The 15,648-nt window shown below is 37.8% G+C and overlaps 5 protein-coding genes across 5 annotated transcripts; 1 reads left to right on the plus strand and 4 right to left on the minus strand.

Annotated features, from left to right (window-relative positions):
- Positions 927 to 3,891, minus strand: LOC105157320 (haloacid dehalogenase-like hydrolase domain-containing protein At3g48420). Its single transcript, XM_011073713.2, has 8 exons — positions 3,398 to 3,891; positions 2,977 to 3,047; positions 2,565 to 2,723; positions 2,197 to 2,263; positions 1,791 to 1,886; positions 1,558 to 1,604; positions 1,282 to 1,362; positions 927 to 1,201 (listed from the first exon to the last, which is right to left on the minus strand). The coding sequence occupies exons 1-8, from the start codon at positions 3,707 to 3,709 to the stop codon at positions 1,078 to 1,080; spliced, it is 957 nt and encodes a 318-aa protein (XP_011072015.1). The 5' UTR covers positions 3,710 to 3,891; the 3' UTR covers positions 927 to 1,077.
- LOC105157321 (ABC transporter G family member 17-like) lies at positions 4,766 to 8,603 on the plus strand. Its single transcript, XM_011073714.2, has 4 exons — positions 4,766 to 5,122; positions 5,202 to 5,381; positions 5,468 to 5,736; positions 5,817 to 8,603. Exons 1-4 carry the CDS (start codon positions 4,766 to 4,768, stop codon positions 7,456 to 7,458), a joined length of 2,448 nt encoding a protein of 815 aa, XP_011072016.1. The 3' UTR covers positions 7,459 to 8,603.
- On the minus strand, positions 8,263 to 9,489 carry LOC105157322 (TPR repeat-containing thioredoxin TDX-like). Its single transcript, XM_020692477.1, has 4 exons — positions 9,389 to 9,489; positions 9,275 to 9,284; positions 9,112 to 9,219; positions 8,263 to 8,526 (listed from the first exon to the last, which is right to left on the minus strand). The coding sequence occupies exons 1-4, from the start codon at positions 9,487 to 9,489 to the stop codon at positions 8,263 to 8,265; spliced, it is 483 nt and encodes a 160-aa protein (XP_020548136.1).
- Positions 9,924 to 13,598, minus strand: LOC105157323 (TPR repeat-containing thioredoxin TDX). The gene is made up of 10 exons (XM_011073715.2): positions 13,384 to 13,598; positions 13,225 to 13,261; positions 11,858 to 12,013; positions 11,691 to 11,778; positions 11,517 to 11,597; positions 11,364 to 11,428; positions 11,137 to 11,277; positions 10,911 to 11,027; positions 10,644 to 10,674; positions 9,924 to 10,439 (listed from the first exon to the last, which is right to left on the minus strand). Exons 1-10 carry the CDS (start codon positions 13,491 to 13,493, stop codon positions 10,111 to 10,113), a joined length of 1,155 nt encoding a protein of 384 aa, XP_011072017.1. The 5' UTR covers positions 13,494 to 13,598; the 3' UTR covers positions 9,924 to 10,110.
- LOC110011703 (serine/threonine-protein phosphatase 7 long form homolog) lies at positions 14,540 to 15,398 on the minus strand. The gene is made up of 3 exons (XM_020692478.1): positions 15,267 to 15,398; positions 14,743 to 15,186; positions 14,540 to 14,659 (listed from the first exon to the last, which is right to left on the minus strand). The coding sequence occupies exons 1-3, from the start codon at positions 15,396 to 15,398 to the stop codon at positions 14,540 to 14,542; spliced, it is 696 nt and encodes a 231-aa protein (XP_020548137.1).

Raw genomic sequence — 15,648 nt, forward strand, 5'->3', positions numbered from 1 at the left:
CGTGTCGAAAGTTGGCAAGAACATGACTATTTATGGACAAAGAAATAATATTTCTAAATCATTGTCATTACATAATTAATAATTCATGTTGGAAAAGAATCCTTCTTCTGAATTCCCCTTCCACATTCAATCAAATTATTGAAACATTGTTAGGGTGCATTTCTTCTCTACAAAATTAAGCCACAAATATTTTTAATTTGATAATTTATCTCGTTCTGTTAGTTCATGTGTGTTATATAGATTATGGCGTATCCCTTGACCTATCGAGGGAGCAACCACCAGTTGAACACTGTTGTACTGTACGATCTTATTTTATTAATGAAACTTACATTCACCCCTAAAAAAAAATATTTTAAATTTGAGCCCACTATCCTAATTTATTTGGTAATTATTATTCGAGAAAATAGTCCTAATAATAATGTCCATCTAATAATTGATTCATTCTATTAGCTGTTGTTGGAGCCTCATCCCAATTTTATATTGAATTGTCTAAAATGCTATTTTAGATCATGAACTATAATTTTTTTACATTTTTTTAAAACTTTATTTATTTATTTATTTTTTGTATAATAACGTCCATCTATTATCAGATTTTTTTTATATTTATTATTTTTTCAAAGAAAAAAAAATTCAACAAGGGTAAAGTTGACATTTCCACCTTGTTATCAAGGATTACATAATTATCTTACATATTTGCAGTATTGTTAATATTTTTCAAATAAGGAGAAATATTTGTAATTAGATTAAATTTCAGGGGAGCTCAGTATAATTTAACCTAATTTGTTTTGGTTCAAATTGTATTTAATTGGTTTTTGAATAATCAAAAATATATTTAAATGTACTGAATAATATAATTTCTCGTACCAATTCACAAACAAATAAGTAACCAAATTTTTATATGTTTTGGTACTGCAAAAATGCAAAAAAAAGAGAAAAACAAATCTTTTTACTGCACTATTTCAAACAAAGAATTTTTGCAGTCATCTGATACAGTGAAAGAAGAGGATGAGATAAGTTGAAAATCTCAGAATGGGTGGGAAGAACACATGTTGAAGACGGAAATGAAGTGGAGTGGGATCAACTAACATATTGCTTCTCAAGAAGGCTCCCACAGAATGCCAAGTCGAACCGTTCCTCCGGAGGATCACCGATGCAGTCGAAAACTGCATCAGCATTCACAAAATCCTCATCGCCCGTGTACCTGAAATTCCACAGTTTGGAAGTCATCTGTGGAAATTTAGCAGAAAAATGAGGCTGCATTAATAGGATACCTCAACTTACCCGCTCTTTGTTACGATACATGTCATTCCTGCAGCCTTGGCAGCTGCAAGACCGATTGCGCTGTCTTCCACAACAACGCAACTACAAAGAATAATAGCACTGTTTAGATGGTTTAACGTTCTAACAGAAACAGTAAACTCTTGTAGAGTTGTTGATTATCGAGCATCAAAGTTTCTTCTTTGGTACCATGAAATGTCTGTAACTAATCACTGAACCTTTAGGTATGACAGTCTTGTAGATGTAAAAGGTTGTCTGATTTTAGTAATGAGGATGTACCTTGAAGGTTCGACTCCCAGTGTTTCTGCAGCTAACAGATAAATTGCCTGCAACGCAAGGCATCAGTTAAGACTTCGACAGATGATACCAACATGACTACATTTATGTTCCCAAATGCGTGTGCAAAACAAAGTTGTACTTTTATGGTTCTTGTTCATAAACCATATAAGGTAAGGTGATCTTGCTGCAGAAGCTATGGCATTTAAGTTCAGGTACAAGGGTGTGAAGCTTACTGGATCAGGCTTCTTGCGAGGAACCACATCTCCAGCAAATATCTGGATTTTTTCTGCTCGTTCGGGTCCTAACAAGAATGAAACTACAGCAGAGACCTGACACTCACCACAAGGTTTCATCAGCAGTAGGCTATCAGCTGTAAAACATGAGATCATATTTCACATAACAGATTCTACAATCAAGACGAGTAGTAGTCTGTAATGGTACAGACAAATATCAAATAAAGTAAATCTATTCATTCTAATTTCCAATGGTGACGATCTGACAGCTTAACTGTTAATAAAGACCACTCGCTGAAGTTGCTCCTATCAGTATTGTCCGTAAAATGCCTTATGCCGCAGTGGATAATCCACATGGGCAATAGTATAAGTACAATAGAAAACTTAAGAACCTGATAATGCATACCGCCTTCTCGTTTGAAGTGCTGCATACAGCAACATTGACTCCATTTCCGAGAGCCTGATCTATTAACCTGTTCAAAAGAAAAGGGATTTGAGCTCTGAATTTTGGAGAATAATATATTCAGAAAGCATATACTCAGACATGGGAGAAAAAATTATTACAACAAGGCCACAATATAGGTCAAATACGCAATAACATTAATTTCCAAGAATCCTTATCATTTATATGGCATATTGGTCCGAAGGATACTGTTCAGATGATATGAATGTTCTCCTTGCTTTCTCAGAACACATGTAAGAGTAGTGGATTGAAGGTTTTCGCTGCAAATTCTTCAGAAAGGAAAATTGCACATAGATTTAGCAGCAGCTTACTTTGCAACACCTGGTCGAAGAGGCAGCAACTTTTTCTCGATAAGTGCCATAAACAGTTCCGTCTTTCTCTTATGAAGTGATGCTACGAATTCCTTTCTTTCTTCATCGCTCTTGGGGGCTTTGTCCGGCCACCCCGCCTTATTGAAGTAGGCCGTCATCCTGGAGTCCGACCAGCAATAAACATATCATATAATTTCAGCAAATATATTCCTCAGCAATTCAAGATAATTTCACTAATGTGAACTGTGAATTCAAGTTGTTTTCTTTCTCAAAACGCGAAATCCAAAATCCACACTTCCATGCTAGAGCAAAATCAATGTAAAGTTGATTAAGCAAAGGTACCTCAGGAATCAGGCAATCACATAACAAGCCCAAAGAACTATGCAGAAATTTCCCAGAATGGTGAATGTACCTTTCTTTTCCACCCCCAATTTTGAGCAGTTCACCGTACAAATCCACGTCCCAAGTAACTCCCAATTCTTTCTGCACAATGAAACAATTGAAGATGTTCACTCAATCCCATAACAAAATCTTAATCGATCACACATTAGCATTAATTCTAAAGGACAAAACTTCTCTAGTTTAAGAAGCCCATTCAGCGAGATAAACAACCAACACTATCTCCACTCATCTAGACACATAAAATAAATATACACACAGCAGAACTAAACAAGAACTATTTTTCAATGAATCATGAAAACAAAATTAGCCCACTTCGCACCAGCAAAAACAGAAAAATTAAACAAGCAATTCTTTACAACAAATAATGAAAGCCAAGGCAAACAAAGAACAGAAAAGACAAGAACAGCTGAGGAACCGCAAGAGTAAAGTACTTCAGCGAAAGTTTCATTGAAAGAAATGCGGTGGCCATCTTTCTCAGTGTCAACCAACACACCATCACAATCGAACAAAAGAGCCTTGGGAAGAACTGATGGTGCAGCAGAAGCCATGCATTTCACCACTCCAAACCCCCTCCCACTGCTTAAAGTTCTTTTCTTGATTCTTATGCTGGCTAATCTTGAACCTCCTAGTATCTTGGAACATGACGATGATGATAAAAGAACAGTCTTTTTGGTAAAAAATTGGGTTTTTGCTGATGAACATGAAGCTGTGAGTGGTGGAGGAGAGATGGCTTTTGATGCCATTGCAATTCTTCTTCTTTTTTTTTTTACTCCTCTCGTTCCTATGCTAAGGTATGATTTGGTTGAAATGCGACGATCCTTTGTTTTGTTTTGTTTGTGTCCAAAGTTATCCTCATGTTCATCTCCACAACACACAGAAACCAACCATGATTTTTCCTCCTTTTTTTTTATCTTTTTCTTTCTTGCTGATTTTGTATTCTTGGCTTTTTTTTTTTTTTTTCTAATTATTTCTCCCTGTCACAGGTCGACAAAATTTGTGGAAGACAGGAGTTTAGGGGCATGTTGGACCTTTCACTATTACAGAAGGATCTATTTGGTGCAAACTTATATGACACAGGAAAATGCTGTCTATCTCTTCATTCATCATCAATTCCTTGTCCTAGAAAGTAATAGTAACTGAGAAAAACAGTTCGCTGTCCCAGAAGGAAATAAGCAGAGAGAAGTGATTAAAGAAAAGCCGAATAATATCAATGAAATGTAACATAAGGAACAGTATTGACAGATGCAAGAAACCATCAAACTAACATTCAGAAAATTGGAAGAAATGTAATGAAGGATTAATGAACTGAAGCAGGCGGAAAAGACATCAAAATTGTAAGAACACTAAAGTGAAATTACTACTGTAGAAAAGCAGCACATAAAAGAGAGGGCAGCTGAAAGAGAGCCTGATATCCAGTCCTTTCAACTGAATTACCAGAGTTCAACAACTGCCCTTTCCTCCGGAAGTATCATCAAGCAACGCCTACTGTTGACACTCAACAGGGAACAAGAAATCACTAAAGCACAACACAAACAAGACAAAGAGAAAAGATTGTCTTTACTGCATAAGCAAACAATATAAGAATTTGTTGTCTGCAACAACGAAGTATCATCGGTAAAACCAATGTGATTATGCTGACAGTATTCTTCAGCTACCTTCCAAATCCATTTCATTCATTTCTACCGTCTCCATCTCCAGCCCCTGCATTTATACATACTTTATGTCCCTGTTCTTACTCTTAAGGAGGAAAGTTAGTAGCTGGAAACTGAGTGTTTTCTCAATCAAATAAAGGGAAACAAATGGCAAAGTTTGCACGTACAGACGCGAATAGGAACCTTGAGACATTGTTGGACTTGGATAAAACTGCTCCAGGGAATAAAAATATTACGAGGCAGCCTACACGGAAGTTGATTCCAGGCCATGGCCTTGAATTCAAGAACTTATCATACAGCGTCTTGAAGAAACAAAAGAAAGATGGTGTGTGGATCACCAAGGAAACTTATCTTCTCAATGACATTTCAGGGCAGGCCACGAGAGGTGAAATTATGGCCATTATGGGGCCTAGTGGAGCCGGCAAGTCAACTTTTCTTGATGCTTTGGCTGGTCGGATAGCGCAGGGGAGTCTTGAAGGCTCTGTCAGAATCGACGGGAAACAAGTAAATGTTTTCAACTAAAGAGCTAGGTAGTGTAGTAGAAATATTCTTTGTTATGGATGAATAAGGTTCCCTTTTGCAGGTGACAACCAGTTATATGAAGATGATTTCATCCTATGTGATGCAAGATGATCAGCTCTTTCCCATGTTAACTGTTTTGGAGACATTCATGTTTGCAGCAGAAGTTCGGCTTTCTCCATCTATCTCCACTGCTGAAAAAAAGAAAAGAGTTATTGAACTTCTTGATCAGCTTGGTTTGACAGTATGCATAGTCTCTCCAAACTCCTTCCTCCTCCGTTCTGTCCCCTCATGTGATTTCTTGGGTGATATTTATTTGTGTTTTTGCAGAGTACAATGCATACATACATCGGCAACGAAGGTAATAGAGGAGTCTCTGGGGGAGAAAGGCGAAGGGTGTCTATTGGGATTGACATAATCCACAAACCATCACTTTTGTTTCTTGATGAGCCAACATCAGGTCTTGATTCGACGAGCGCTTTTAGTGTCGTTGAAAAGGTGAAGGATATTGCAAGAGGTGGCAGCATAGTCCTCATGACAATCCACCAGCCTTCCTTCAGAATACAAATGCTCCTGGACCGTATCGTAGTTCTTGCAAGGTATGTGTATCTTTTTATGTGAATCAATTCATGACATATGTCATTTTCTAGGCTAAGCAAGTGTTAACTTATGAGTACAGAGGTAGACTGATTTACATGGGAAGTCCAGATGCGCTGCCTTCCTACCTCTCTGGATTTAAAAGGCCAGTTCCAGATGGTGAAAACAGCATTGAGTATCTTCTGGATGTGATCAAAGAGTATGATGAATCAACTATCGGACTTGACCCGCTCGTTCTGTACCAACGTGATGGGATCAAACCGGACAGAGTGGCTATGACCCCAGTTCGAAGAACACCGAGAAGGCCTAAGACTCCACTCACAAAGAGTCCCTGGTCTAGATTTATCAGCCTCCATAGCAGCCAGTTTTCAAATGGAAACATGACCCCTCGAGCACAATCAAGGCAGTTCGATTCTAACAATGATGATGGAGAAGATGATGAAGAAGACTTTGATGCTTCGTTGGAACGAAAAAGCAGGATACCTCATACGCCCATGAGCATGCATAGTGGAGTCTATCATCCTCGGTTGGCTTCTCAGTTCTACAAAGACTTCTCAGTGTGGATCTATCAGGGTGTCAGGGGGACCCCCCGCCGGCCTCCAACATGGACTCCAGCAAGAACCCCCAGGCAAACTCCTATGTCCAGTTCAAGAAGTCATATATCAAACCATTACCCCACTAATCATAGGAACCCTCCACATACAAAAACTCCAACAGTCTTTAGCCCTGCACCTGATTCATATGCACCTTCTTATGAAGAATTGAACATAGCAGAAGAAGTACTTGATGAGCCTGAGCACAGGAACAAATTCGCCAACCCCTGGCTACGTGAAGTGGCGGTTCTGTCATGGCGTACGGGCCTCAACGTGATCCGTACCCCAGAGCTATTCTTGTCCCGCGAGATTGTCTTGGCAGTAATGGCTCTGGTTCTGTCATCCCTTTTCAAGAATCTTAACAAAGAGGACTTTAAAACCATCAACCGCCTTCTTAACTTCTACATCTTTGCCATCTGCCTCGTCTTCTTCTCTTCCAATGATGCTGTCCCAACTTTCATCCAAGAACGATTTATCTTCATACGCGAAACGTCCCACAATGCTTATCGAGCTTCATCTTATGTCATCTCCTCCCTCATAGTGTACCTCCCATTTTTTGCAGTCCAGGGCATCACATTTGCAGCAATTACCCGATACATTCTCCGCCTGAGGTGTAACATCATATACTTCTGGCTGATCCTCTATGCTTCACTTATAACCACGAATGCTTATGTGATGCTTGTGAGTGCAATGGTTCCAAGTTATATCACCGGTTATGCAGTAGTTATAGCCACAACAGCTCTCTTTTTCTTGACTTGCGGCTTCTTCTTGAAATCATCACAAATTCCCAGGTACTGGAGATGGCTGCACTACATATCTGCAATCAAGTACCCTTTTGAGGCACTGCTGATAAATGAATTCAAGGGCACGAAGTGTTATCAAGGCAAACCTGAAGACCTTTCACCTGGCCCTCTTGGAGAGATAAGGATCAGCCAACTGCATAATACATCATCAGCTGTAGCTCAGGATCCAAAGTGCATGTTGATTGGTGAAGATGTTCTATTCACTATGGATATTCATAGCATCGAGAGTATTTGGGTTGACATCGGCATTCTGCTGGCATGGGGAGTTCTTTACCGGCTTTTCTTCTATGTGGTTCTCAGGTTTTATTCCAAGAATGAGCGAAAATGACGACTTGTATCCTTCTTTTAACTTGAAGATCTCCCAAAATTCAGATTTCTATGACAGGAAGCACATAAAAGATTGTACCACAATGACTTCATTCCAATATTTTAGATCTAAAAGCATAGTTTCTCAAGGTATGAAGATTGCATTCTCGGAAGGAGGTATAATCTTCGTCAGCTTGGAAATGAAAATTTTCTTGTACCCAAAAGGAGTAATCTTGTAGCAGTAGTTCAGATTATGTTTGATTTTTGTGTTCGCTCTATTCTAGAGCATCCATCACACTACAAACTTCAAGGGTTAAACCATGTCATATCCTAACATATTTTGTTTGACTCAAGTACTTAAACAGAACTGAAGATTTCAGACAGGCAACAAATGCTCATAATCTTTCATTTCACAATGTCTAAGGGCAGAGATCAAGGAGCCCTCAGAAATACTACAAATCAACAAAAGCTCGACACAGTGTGTCCTCCATCTCCATGTTTTGTCGTTAGTTATTTAACAATTTTCAATACTCTTACCCCCTCAACTTTTAAGTAGAAGTGCATAAAATTCTTCATAAGTACAAAATTTGGTTAATCCACTACTTCATTGTATTGTTGCCTTTGAGAACAAATTCTATAATACTACAACAAACACACAAGGGAAAGCATGAAGAAAACAAGACCGCTGCATGTTATCAGAAAGTCAATCATTTAATCCCTTCAGTTTGCAAAACTGCAAAGAATGTGAATTACACAGAAAGATCATGATCTCTAACATGAATAAAGCAACAATTGTGCAGATGCCATGTGATAATGCTTCAGTTCTTCAAATGCAAAATATTTGCTTTATCCCCATTTTCTTAACAAGGTTCGCATGGGCCATATCGACATCAATTATTATATCAGCTTCTCTGCTACTGTTAATCAAGAAGAAACTTGGAATGCTGTAGACATTCCACTCAATAGCTACATACTTTGCCTTGTCGGTATCAACTTTCAGAAACACGACTTTTGGATATTTTGCAGCCAAGCTTGCATAGTGGAGCCATGTAATGACAGGGGCCGGACCATGTTGCAGTAAAATAAACAACTGCAAGTGGGGACAAATTTGAAGCAGCCCTCAACTTGATTCCAATTTCACTTGAAGACTTAATCTCAATTACCTTTCCTGTAGAAAGATTCCACTCGTATAGGTCACAAACATAGAACGAAACAAAAGAACTTGATCTTGCAAAGACATGCACTATTTCAATATATTTCTACTCCTTTATCTGTTCTTTTTTATGTGAAAGGCTTCAACTACAAAGCTTTAACTTTAGACAGCATAATTGAATTTGTAACTATGGAAATGATTTATCATATCATACTGGTCAGAAGAGAAATCCGATAAACGTACAGTGCATCAACAAGCCAGCATTTTCAGCTTTCTGTTGAAATATGAAAAGAAAGTAATTTTACTCAACTAGAAACACTTAAGGCATGGGAAATTAAAATCAGAACAAAAATAAGTATGATTGAGGAAGAAACAACCATAATTTGGCCAGATCATAATTCAAATTACTAACATGAAAACTTCCAGTTCTTTCACTAGAAGAGCAATCTCAAAGTGCCGAAAGATCTTCACTACATAATATATTGACCATAAAGCAACTGCACGCTAAAATTAGAATGATACCTGGGCCAGCCTCAGCTTTTCAAGCTCAATTTTCCGCAGCTCCCTTTCTTTGCGAAGGCGTTCATATTTTTGCCTATGCTCTTCAATCTTGTTAGCAAAAGGCTCAACCTAAAGAGTTTGAAGCAACATCTATTACATTATCTCAACTACGGAAATTGAAAACCTTGCCAAAACTAGAAAACAAGTATGACAATTAAACCCATGTAAGTTGGCAATAGTGATGGCGTTTTTCCTTTTTTTCTTTTTCCTTTTGATGAATAAACCTGATTAAGCTTACCCTTTGAGCATCATACTGGTCTCCACATCAAAATCTAACTCTGATGCTACATGGAGATCAATTCTTGCAGCTTCCCATGAGCCCAACAATGCCTTTGCCATTCCACATGCTTTAAATCCTTTAGCTAAGCATGGGTTGATCTAACATGCCATCACATAAATTACATTTTTGGCTTAAAAGATAATATATATAACATATAGTATCTTCCATGCATCAATTGAGCGTTGGATTCAGTTAATAGCCCATATATAAAAAGGCACCTGTAAAGCAGCATCAGCATCTCGGATTGCAGCATTTGGTTTCTTCAGTTTTACGAAGACACTAGCTGAAGGAAAAAAAATATTCAGATGGTAACAGAACGTAAAATACTAGTAAACATGAACGTTTATAAATTATTTTCAAGCTTTCTTGATCAACAGGCTGATACAGATTCGTGTGCCAGCCAAGGCGAGACATGTATCCTCGACTGCCAAAAAATATCAATTAATCTTTAAGATTCCTTTTTTGAAATTTTAATTAAAAAAATATATTCCACTTGTCAAGTAATTTATGTAATTCATAAACAGTTAAGATATAATTCAGAGTCCAAACAAGGGCAGATACGCCCCGAACAATACATTCACATTTGGGATATATAAATAGATTTAGTTCATGAGAGTTAGGACACGAATTCTATGGCTCGATTACATGAGGAAGTCTCTGTTATTACACTGTGAAAAGACTTAGTTAGCATGCTGGGCAATCTTCCTTTCAAGTGTACTTTTGTCAGCACCAACCATTTTATCAACCTCTCTGCCATTTTTCACAAAGAAGAAACTTGGGACACTGCTGATATTCCACTCAGCAGCTGCATCTCTTGCCTCGTCTATATCAACTTTCAGAAACACGACTTTCGGGTACTTTCCTGCAAGGCTTGAGATCACTGGAGAAATGACACGACACGGGCCACACCATGTTGCAGTGAAGTAGATGAGTGCAAGCCGTGATGTCTTTGAAGCGGCGTTCAGCTTAGTTTTCAGCTCGCTAGCAGAGTGAATTCCGATTACTTCTCCTGTAAACCGAATGAAAATAAACAGAGAAAAACCATCACAAGTCATACTTCAGCATGAAAAAGGCATTATGTGTGCTGCTACATGTGCCAGCATGTGCAATGTTGCTTATCTAGCTCTGATAGGAGCTATTAAGCCGCTATGACAAGGGATTTGAATAAATGAAATTGACTGCGGACAAAATTCGAAAGAAGGGATGAAAGTACCATCTTTTAAAACATAAGCAGCTTCAGCATCCTGCAATAAAATCGAAAGGAAGTGATTGCTCAAGTTGAACTCGAGAAAATGGGTAAATGGAACCAGGGAAGTAAGCCACATACAGAATTACAAGCTTTATAAATGGAATTATAAATCTTGAGACTTCTGATTAGATAGAACATAAAAAAAAAAGGACACAACGACAAGAGAAGCCTAGTCTATAGTAAAGGGAAGCCATTGATGATAAATAATTGAAGGCAACAATTAGAAGATACCTGGGATTTAGCTTGACGTCTCTGCTTTTCAAGCTCAATTTTTCTCAGTTCCCTTTCTTTTCGCAGACGTTCATATTTTCGGCGATGCTCTTCTATTCTGTTAGCATTGGGTTCAACCTGAAAAGTTTTAGCAAAATCTGCTATGGTATCTCTTTTAAAGCAACCAAAAGATGAAAAATGAAGCCCACAAAGTAGGTAACAATGGCATCTAGATATGAAGTGAAACCTTTTTTAGCATCAAATGAATCTCCCCATCAAAATCCAATTTTGATGCCACATGCAAATCACTAGCCGCCTCTTCCCATAAGCCCAACATTGCTCTTGCCATCCCTCGTGCTTTATATCCTTTTGCCGAGTCCGGGTTGATCTAATATGTCGTTGAGTTAATCGTCATTTTGGTCAAAAAGATCTATCACTCATACAAGCATCAGTAGTCAGGTTTCCTCAATTTACCTGTAAAGCAACATCAGCATCTCGGATTGCAGCATTTGGTTTCTTCAGTTTAAGAAAGACACTTGCTGCAAAAGAACTTTTCAGTTGAACACCACAACTGTGACATATTAACCATCAAGGTTGGCAACATTCTAAATGAATCGAGGTAATTACCTCTATTTGCATATAATATTGCCGACTTTGGATTCAACAGGATTGCTTCCGTTAGAAGATCTATGGCTTCATCTAACTTACCTGAAGCTCATAGAATTGTGGTTGCCCATGTTATTTTTCCAAAGAACAGAATGCATGTAAATATTAGCTACAAGAAATTCCAAGAAGTAGTACCATCAGCCATTGCATCCATAGCTTTCGCTTTTGATAATTGAGCAGCTTCTTGATTTTCCTCAGTTACTTCAGTGGAAGGATCCCCCATCTGCAATACCAGAGTAAACAAACAGTAAAAGACACATAACAAGATACAGTTTTTCATCAACTTTTTTCCAGAAACCCACCTTTACAGGAGGATCGTTATCAGGCTCCACAACATCGGAATTATCCAACTCAACATCAGATTTGACAATGTCCTCATTTGAAATGTCGTCACTTGACACGTAAGTGTTTTTAGATTCAAAATGCTTCTCATCTTGATGTTCCTCGCCGTCTCTACCCTGCATTAGAGTTTTGGTCATCAGTATGAAACAAATAGCCTAGTAGTTCTGCGTTTCAAATGCAACCTATATTACAATGTTACAATTAAGACTCGTAAACTATGTCACGCCTGTCATGGATTATTCTCTTTTTGGAATTATTGGATAAACATAATTAAAGAGAGCGAATTGGAAGTTGGAAATGGAAAAGTATTCCTCTCCAATGCCATTGCCAGTTAATTTTTCTACGACATAAAGAAGATGGTTTTGAAAGATCAAAAGTGCATAACAAAAAAAATTATGCCAAGTACCGAAGTTTCTAGATAGAAAATCATTCATATTCTAATGAAGTTCTTGTGAGATCAGCAGGTGGTCAATGATATGCAATTCTTCAACTGCCATTTGCAACACGGCAACTGGCCACTCAGAGACATTACCTTCAAGGAATAAAAATCACCCAAAGAAACAAGAAAATTGAAGATTTTTTTTTTCAGTCAAAGTTTTCTGGTAGACATTACCTTCCAGAAAACTTCAATCATTGAAGATCTTTCATTCCACAACCAAACTCTAATGCTCTCAAACCATAAGCATGGTCACAGTAAAGAAAATTTCCAAACACACTGAGCATTTCCTCAGAACAATTCAAATTAAAACAATCCCATTTTCCTAAACTTTTGGCGTAATCAAGCGCATAAATAATCCATATGAACTTCATAATGGAGTATCGACAGGGAACAGACCATCCCCAGTCCCACCTCGAACCTCAAGAATCATTCTGGGTAACAAATTGATAGACTTCCCCCGCCCTAAAAACTATAATCTGTAGCCCCGCCAATGAAATATCAAAATCCCACTCTGCTTCCTCACATTCCTGAGCAATTTTGATTTTACATCTATAAAGCAACTAGCAGAGCCAGCACAATTAAGATCTTTTCAAGGCCAGACAAAAAAGAGTTCAAACAATCCGCTGCAAAGCTCAAATCCAATCAAAACAGATTCAGTCCAAGAACAAACCACATAACTTACCCCAGATGGCCAGAACCCACCAACAAATTTCTATCTTTAAACTAAATCAAACAATCACCAAACCATAGCGAGAACAACATTAAAATATACATATATATATATATATATATACATATATATATTTCTTTTCTCAAAGAGGCAACTATCGCTCGTGTGCTTAATCAACTCCAGCACAGCCAGTAGAGAAAATCAAAAGGGCTGCTCACCGATTTTCCAGATGGTGGTGGAATTTGAGCACCCAGGCTGCAGCAACAAAAACAACCCGGTAAAAAAAAAACAATCGAAGGAATCACTTTTACGGCATAATTAAGGACAAAAAAACAATGTCCAAAGAATCAGACTACAGGAAAACTGAGGAAGTCAACCTTTGGAGAAAATTCTTGAAAAAAGCAAGAGACGGAGTGTGCAAAACAGAAGGGTTTTGCTTGCAATGCTCCACGAAGCCCTTCAGTTCTTCAATCTTGTCCGCATCCATTTCTCGACCTCGTTTTCCCGAGCATCACTTTCTTGTCAAATGAAGTAGAGTATTTGTCCAACTTCCAGAACAATTATTCGAGTTCTAGAAATATTCGCGTAATGAGGTTACTGATAATCGGATAGTCCGAGTTGGCCCATATAGTTGGCATAAACGGGTTGATAAAACCAGGCTGGCTCATAGATGTTGAACAACTGAGTTAATTATTTTTTTATTATAAAAAAAAAAATAATTATTTTATCATAATTATTTTTAAATATATAATAAAAACATGACGAAATTAATTATTTTGTCATTAAATTAATGGCAAATAATGCAAAAGTTCCCAAGTCGGGAAACAAAATCCCGACTTCAAGTCGGGATTCAGGATCCCGACTTGAAGTCGGGATTCAGGATCCCGACTCCAAGTCGGGATCCTGAATCCCGACTTGAAGTCGGGATTTTGTTTCCCGACTTGGGAAATTTGCTTTTTTTTTTTTTTCGTTTAAATTATTATTATATAATTTAATTTATATATAATCAAATTTAACAATATACTAAAATCCAAAATTAATAAAATTAACATTGCATTAACTTAAAAAATTACAATTAAGTGTACAAATGTAATAGTTATTTATTTTGTACAATTGTAAAAAATTACATTAAATTATACAATTACAAATATAAATGTCGTATGTGGCGTTGACGTCGAGGTCTTCTTATTTCCTCGCCCACATTTTGAACTGGCTCATTTTGCGCCTCATTTTCTTCACCAACAAACCGACTTGATGTTTCAGAACTTGACTCCACATTGTCACGATATGCACCAAATGATGGAAATGAAATTGGTGAAATATTATATCCTTGTGTATATGGTTGATTAAAACCAAGACCAAGGTCAAGAAAAAAAATCTTGTGTTTGATTTGACATATATGGAGTCGATTGAAACCAATCACCTTGAGATGGTTGAGGCATATAATAATCTTGAGGCGGTTGAGGTACGTAATAATCTTGAGGTGGATATACTGTAGAAGGACCAGCTATATCCACCCCAATATCATGACGTTCAACTGAACTCCTTGATAATATGTAACCCATGTTCAAATCTATCCACCAATTGACTATATCCTTCGATATTTGGTGGTCTAGATCGACATAAAGTTTCAAGGGCATTCACCTCATTTGCCTGAAAAGTGTAGAAAAATAATTAGCCTTGTGTTGTTAAAAATATATATAAAATAAAACATGTAATATTATATAATAACGTACCACAACTTGCAACATAGGTGCTTCTCCAGGTTGGTACCCGCTTTCCACACGTCTATCAGTAGATGACGACACGAAATTTCTTGTTATGTTGTAGTACCACTCCCAATAACCTCGTTCTGTTTCCCTTCTATTAGAAATGAGTGGCCTATGTACAACCGTGTCATATCGTTTTTGCCATCTATTGATGTATTGTATGTGTTGCAGAGACCAATCTGCGCCCGCGTGATTTTTACGGGAAATCTGATGGAGGCTCATATCACGGGTATCCGTCGATTCTGGTACATTCTGCCTCATCCCGAATTGGCGAACAACTCGTTCGGGACGATGCATTTCAACTATTGCGTAGAATATCAACGGAACAGATGACCTCCACAACTGGGGGTTCAATTCATCGGCGTAAGCCATAATGACATCCGAGTCCATGTCATACGGCTGCCATATGAACTGTAATAAAAACAAAAATGTAAATTAATATGAATTTAATTCACGGGCTAAATATACGAATAATATTAAAATTTAGTTACCTGATCCGCCTGCATCTCATCCAAAATTTCTCGTACGACTCGTACAGTTCCCCGAACTGTAGTGGTGAAAGTGTGCTGACAATTCCAAGTAGCACCATATGGTGCTGCTGGGAGCCAGCGATTGTTGTCCATTTGCACTTGGCCCATAAATAGCCGTTGGGCACCAAGTCCAGGACAAAGTGGCGTAATCCGTGACCACGCCCAAATCTACACGAACAATACAAATATGTGTTATTAATGAATATCAAAAGCAAAAAAAAAATAAAAATGTGTAAGACTTTTTAAGTCAATTTTACCTGTAGCAATTGCAGCGCTCCACCAATTGCCGCTTTGCCTTTTGTGCTGGCATTGCACAATTCGCGATATAAAAATGCCAGCACAG

The sequence above is a fragment of the Sesamum indicum genome, linkage group LG3, assembly GCF_000512975.1.
Source record: "Sesamum indicum cultivar Zhongzhi No. 13 linkage group LG3, S_indicum_v1.0, whole genome shotgun sequence".
In the NCBI taxonomy this organism is placed as follows: Eukaryota; Viridiplantae; Streptophyta; class Magnoliopsida; order Lamiales; family Pedaliaceae; genus Sesamum; species Sesamum indicum.

Bases quoted from the DNA above. Each gene is read 5' to 3' on its own strand.
- LOC105157320 (XM_011073713.2), bottom strand. From the start codon at position 3,709: ATGGCATCAAAAGCCATCTCTCCTCCACCACTCACAGCTTCATGTTCA. The intron at 2,724-2,976 runs GTACATTCACCA...GTCGGACTCCAG, and splicing joins ATTGGGGGTGGAAAAGAAAG to GATGACGGCCTACTTCAATA. The intron at 2,264-2,564 runs GTAAGCTGCTGC...TCTTTTGAACAG, and splicing joins CTTCGACCAGGTGTTGCAAA to GTTAATAGATCAGGCTCTCG.
- LOC105157321 (XM_011073714.2), top strand. From the start codon at position 4,766: ATGGCAAAGTTTGCACGTACAGACGCGAATAGGAACCTTGAGACATTG. The intron at 5,123-5,201 runs GTAAATGTTTTC...TCCCTTTTGCAG, and splicing joins TCAGAATCGACGGGAAACAA to GTGACAACCAGTTATATGAA. The intron at 5,382-5,467 runs GTATGCATAGTC...GTGTTTTTGCAG, and splicing joins TTGATCAGCTTGGTTTGACA to AGTACAATGCATACATACAT.
- LOC105157322 (XM_020692477.1), bottom strand. From the start codon at position 9,489: ATGGCAAAGGCATTGTTGGGCTCATGGGAAGCTGCAAGAATTGATCTC. The intron at 8,527-9,111 runs GTATCATTCTAA...CCCCACTTGCAG, and splicing joins AAAAGCTGAGGCTGGCCCAG to TTGTTTATTTTACTGCAACA.
- LOC105157323 (XM_011073715.2), bottom strand. From the start codon at position 13,493: ATGGATGCGGACAAGATTGAAGAACTGAAGGGCTTCGTGGAGCATTGC. The intron at 12,014-13,224 runs GTGAGCAGCCCT...ACTCTAATGCAG, and splicing joins CACCACCATCTGGAAAATCG to GGTAGAGACGGCGAGGAACA. The intron at 11,429-11,516 runs GTAATTACCTCG...GTTCTTTTGCAG, and splicing joins AATATTATATGCAAATAGAG to CAAGTGTCTTTCTTAAACTG.
- LOC110011703 (XM_020692478.1), bottom strand. From the start codon at position 15,398: ATGGACAACAATCGCTGGCTCCCAGCAGCACCATATGGTGCTACTTGG. The intron at 15,187-15,266 runs GTAACTAAATTT...TTTTTATTACAG, and splicing joins ATGAGATGCAGGCGGATCAG to TTCATATGGCAGCCGTATGA. The intron at 14,660-14,742 runs GTACGTTATTAT...TACACTTTTCAG, and splicing joins CACCTATGTTGCAAGTTGTG to GCAAATGAGGTGAATGCCCT.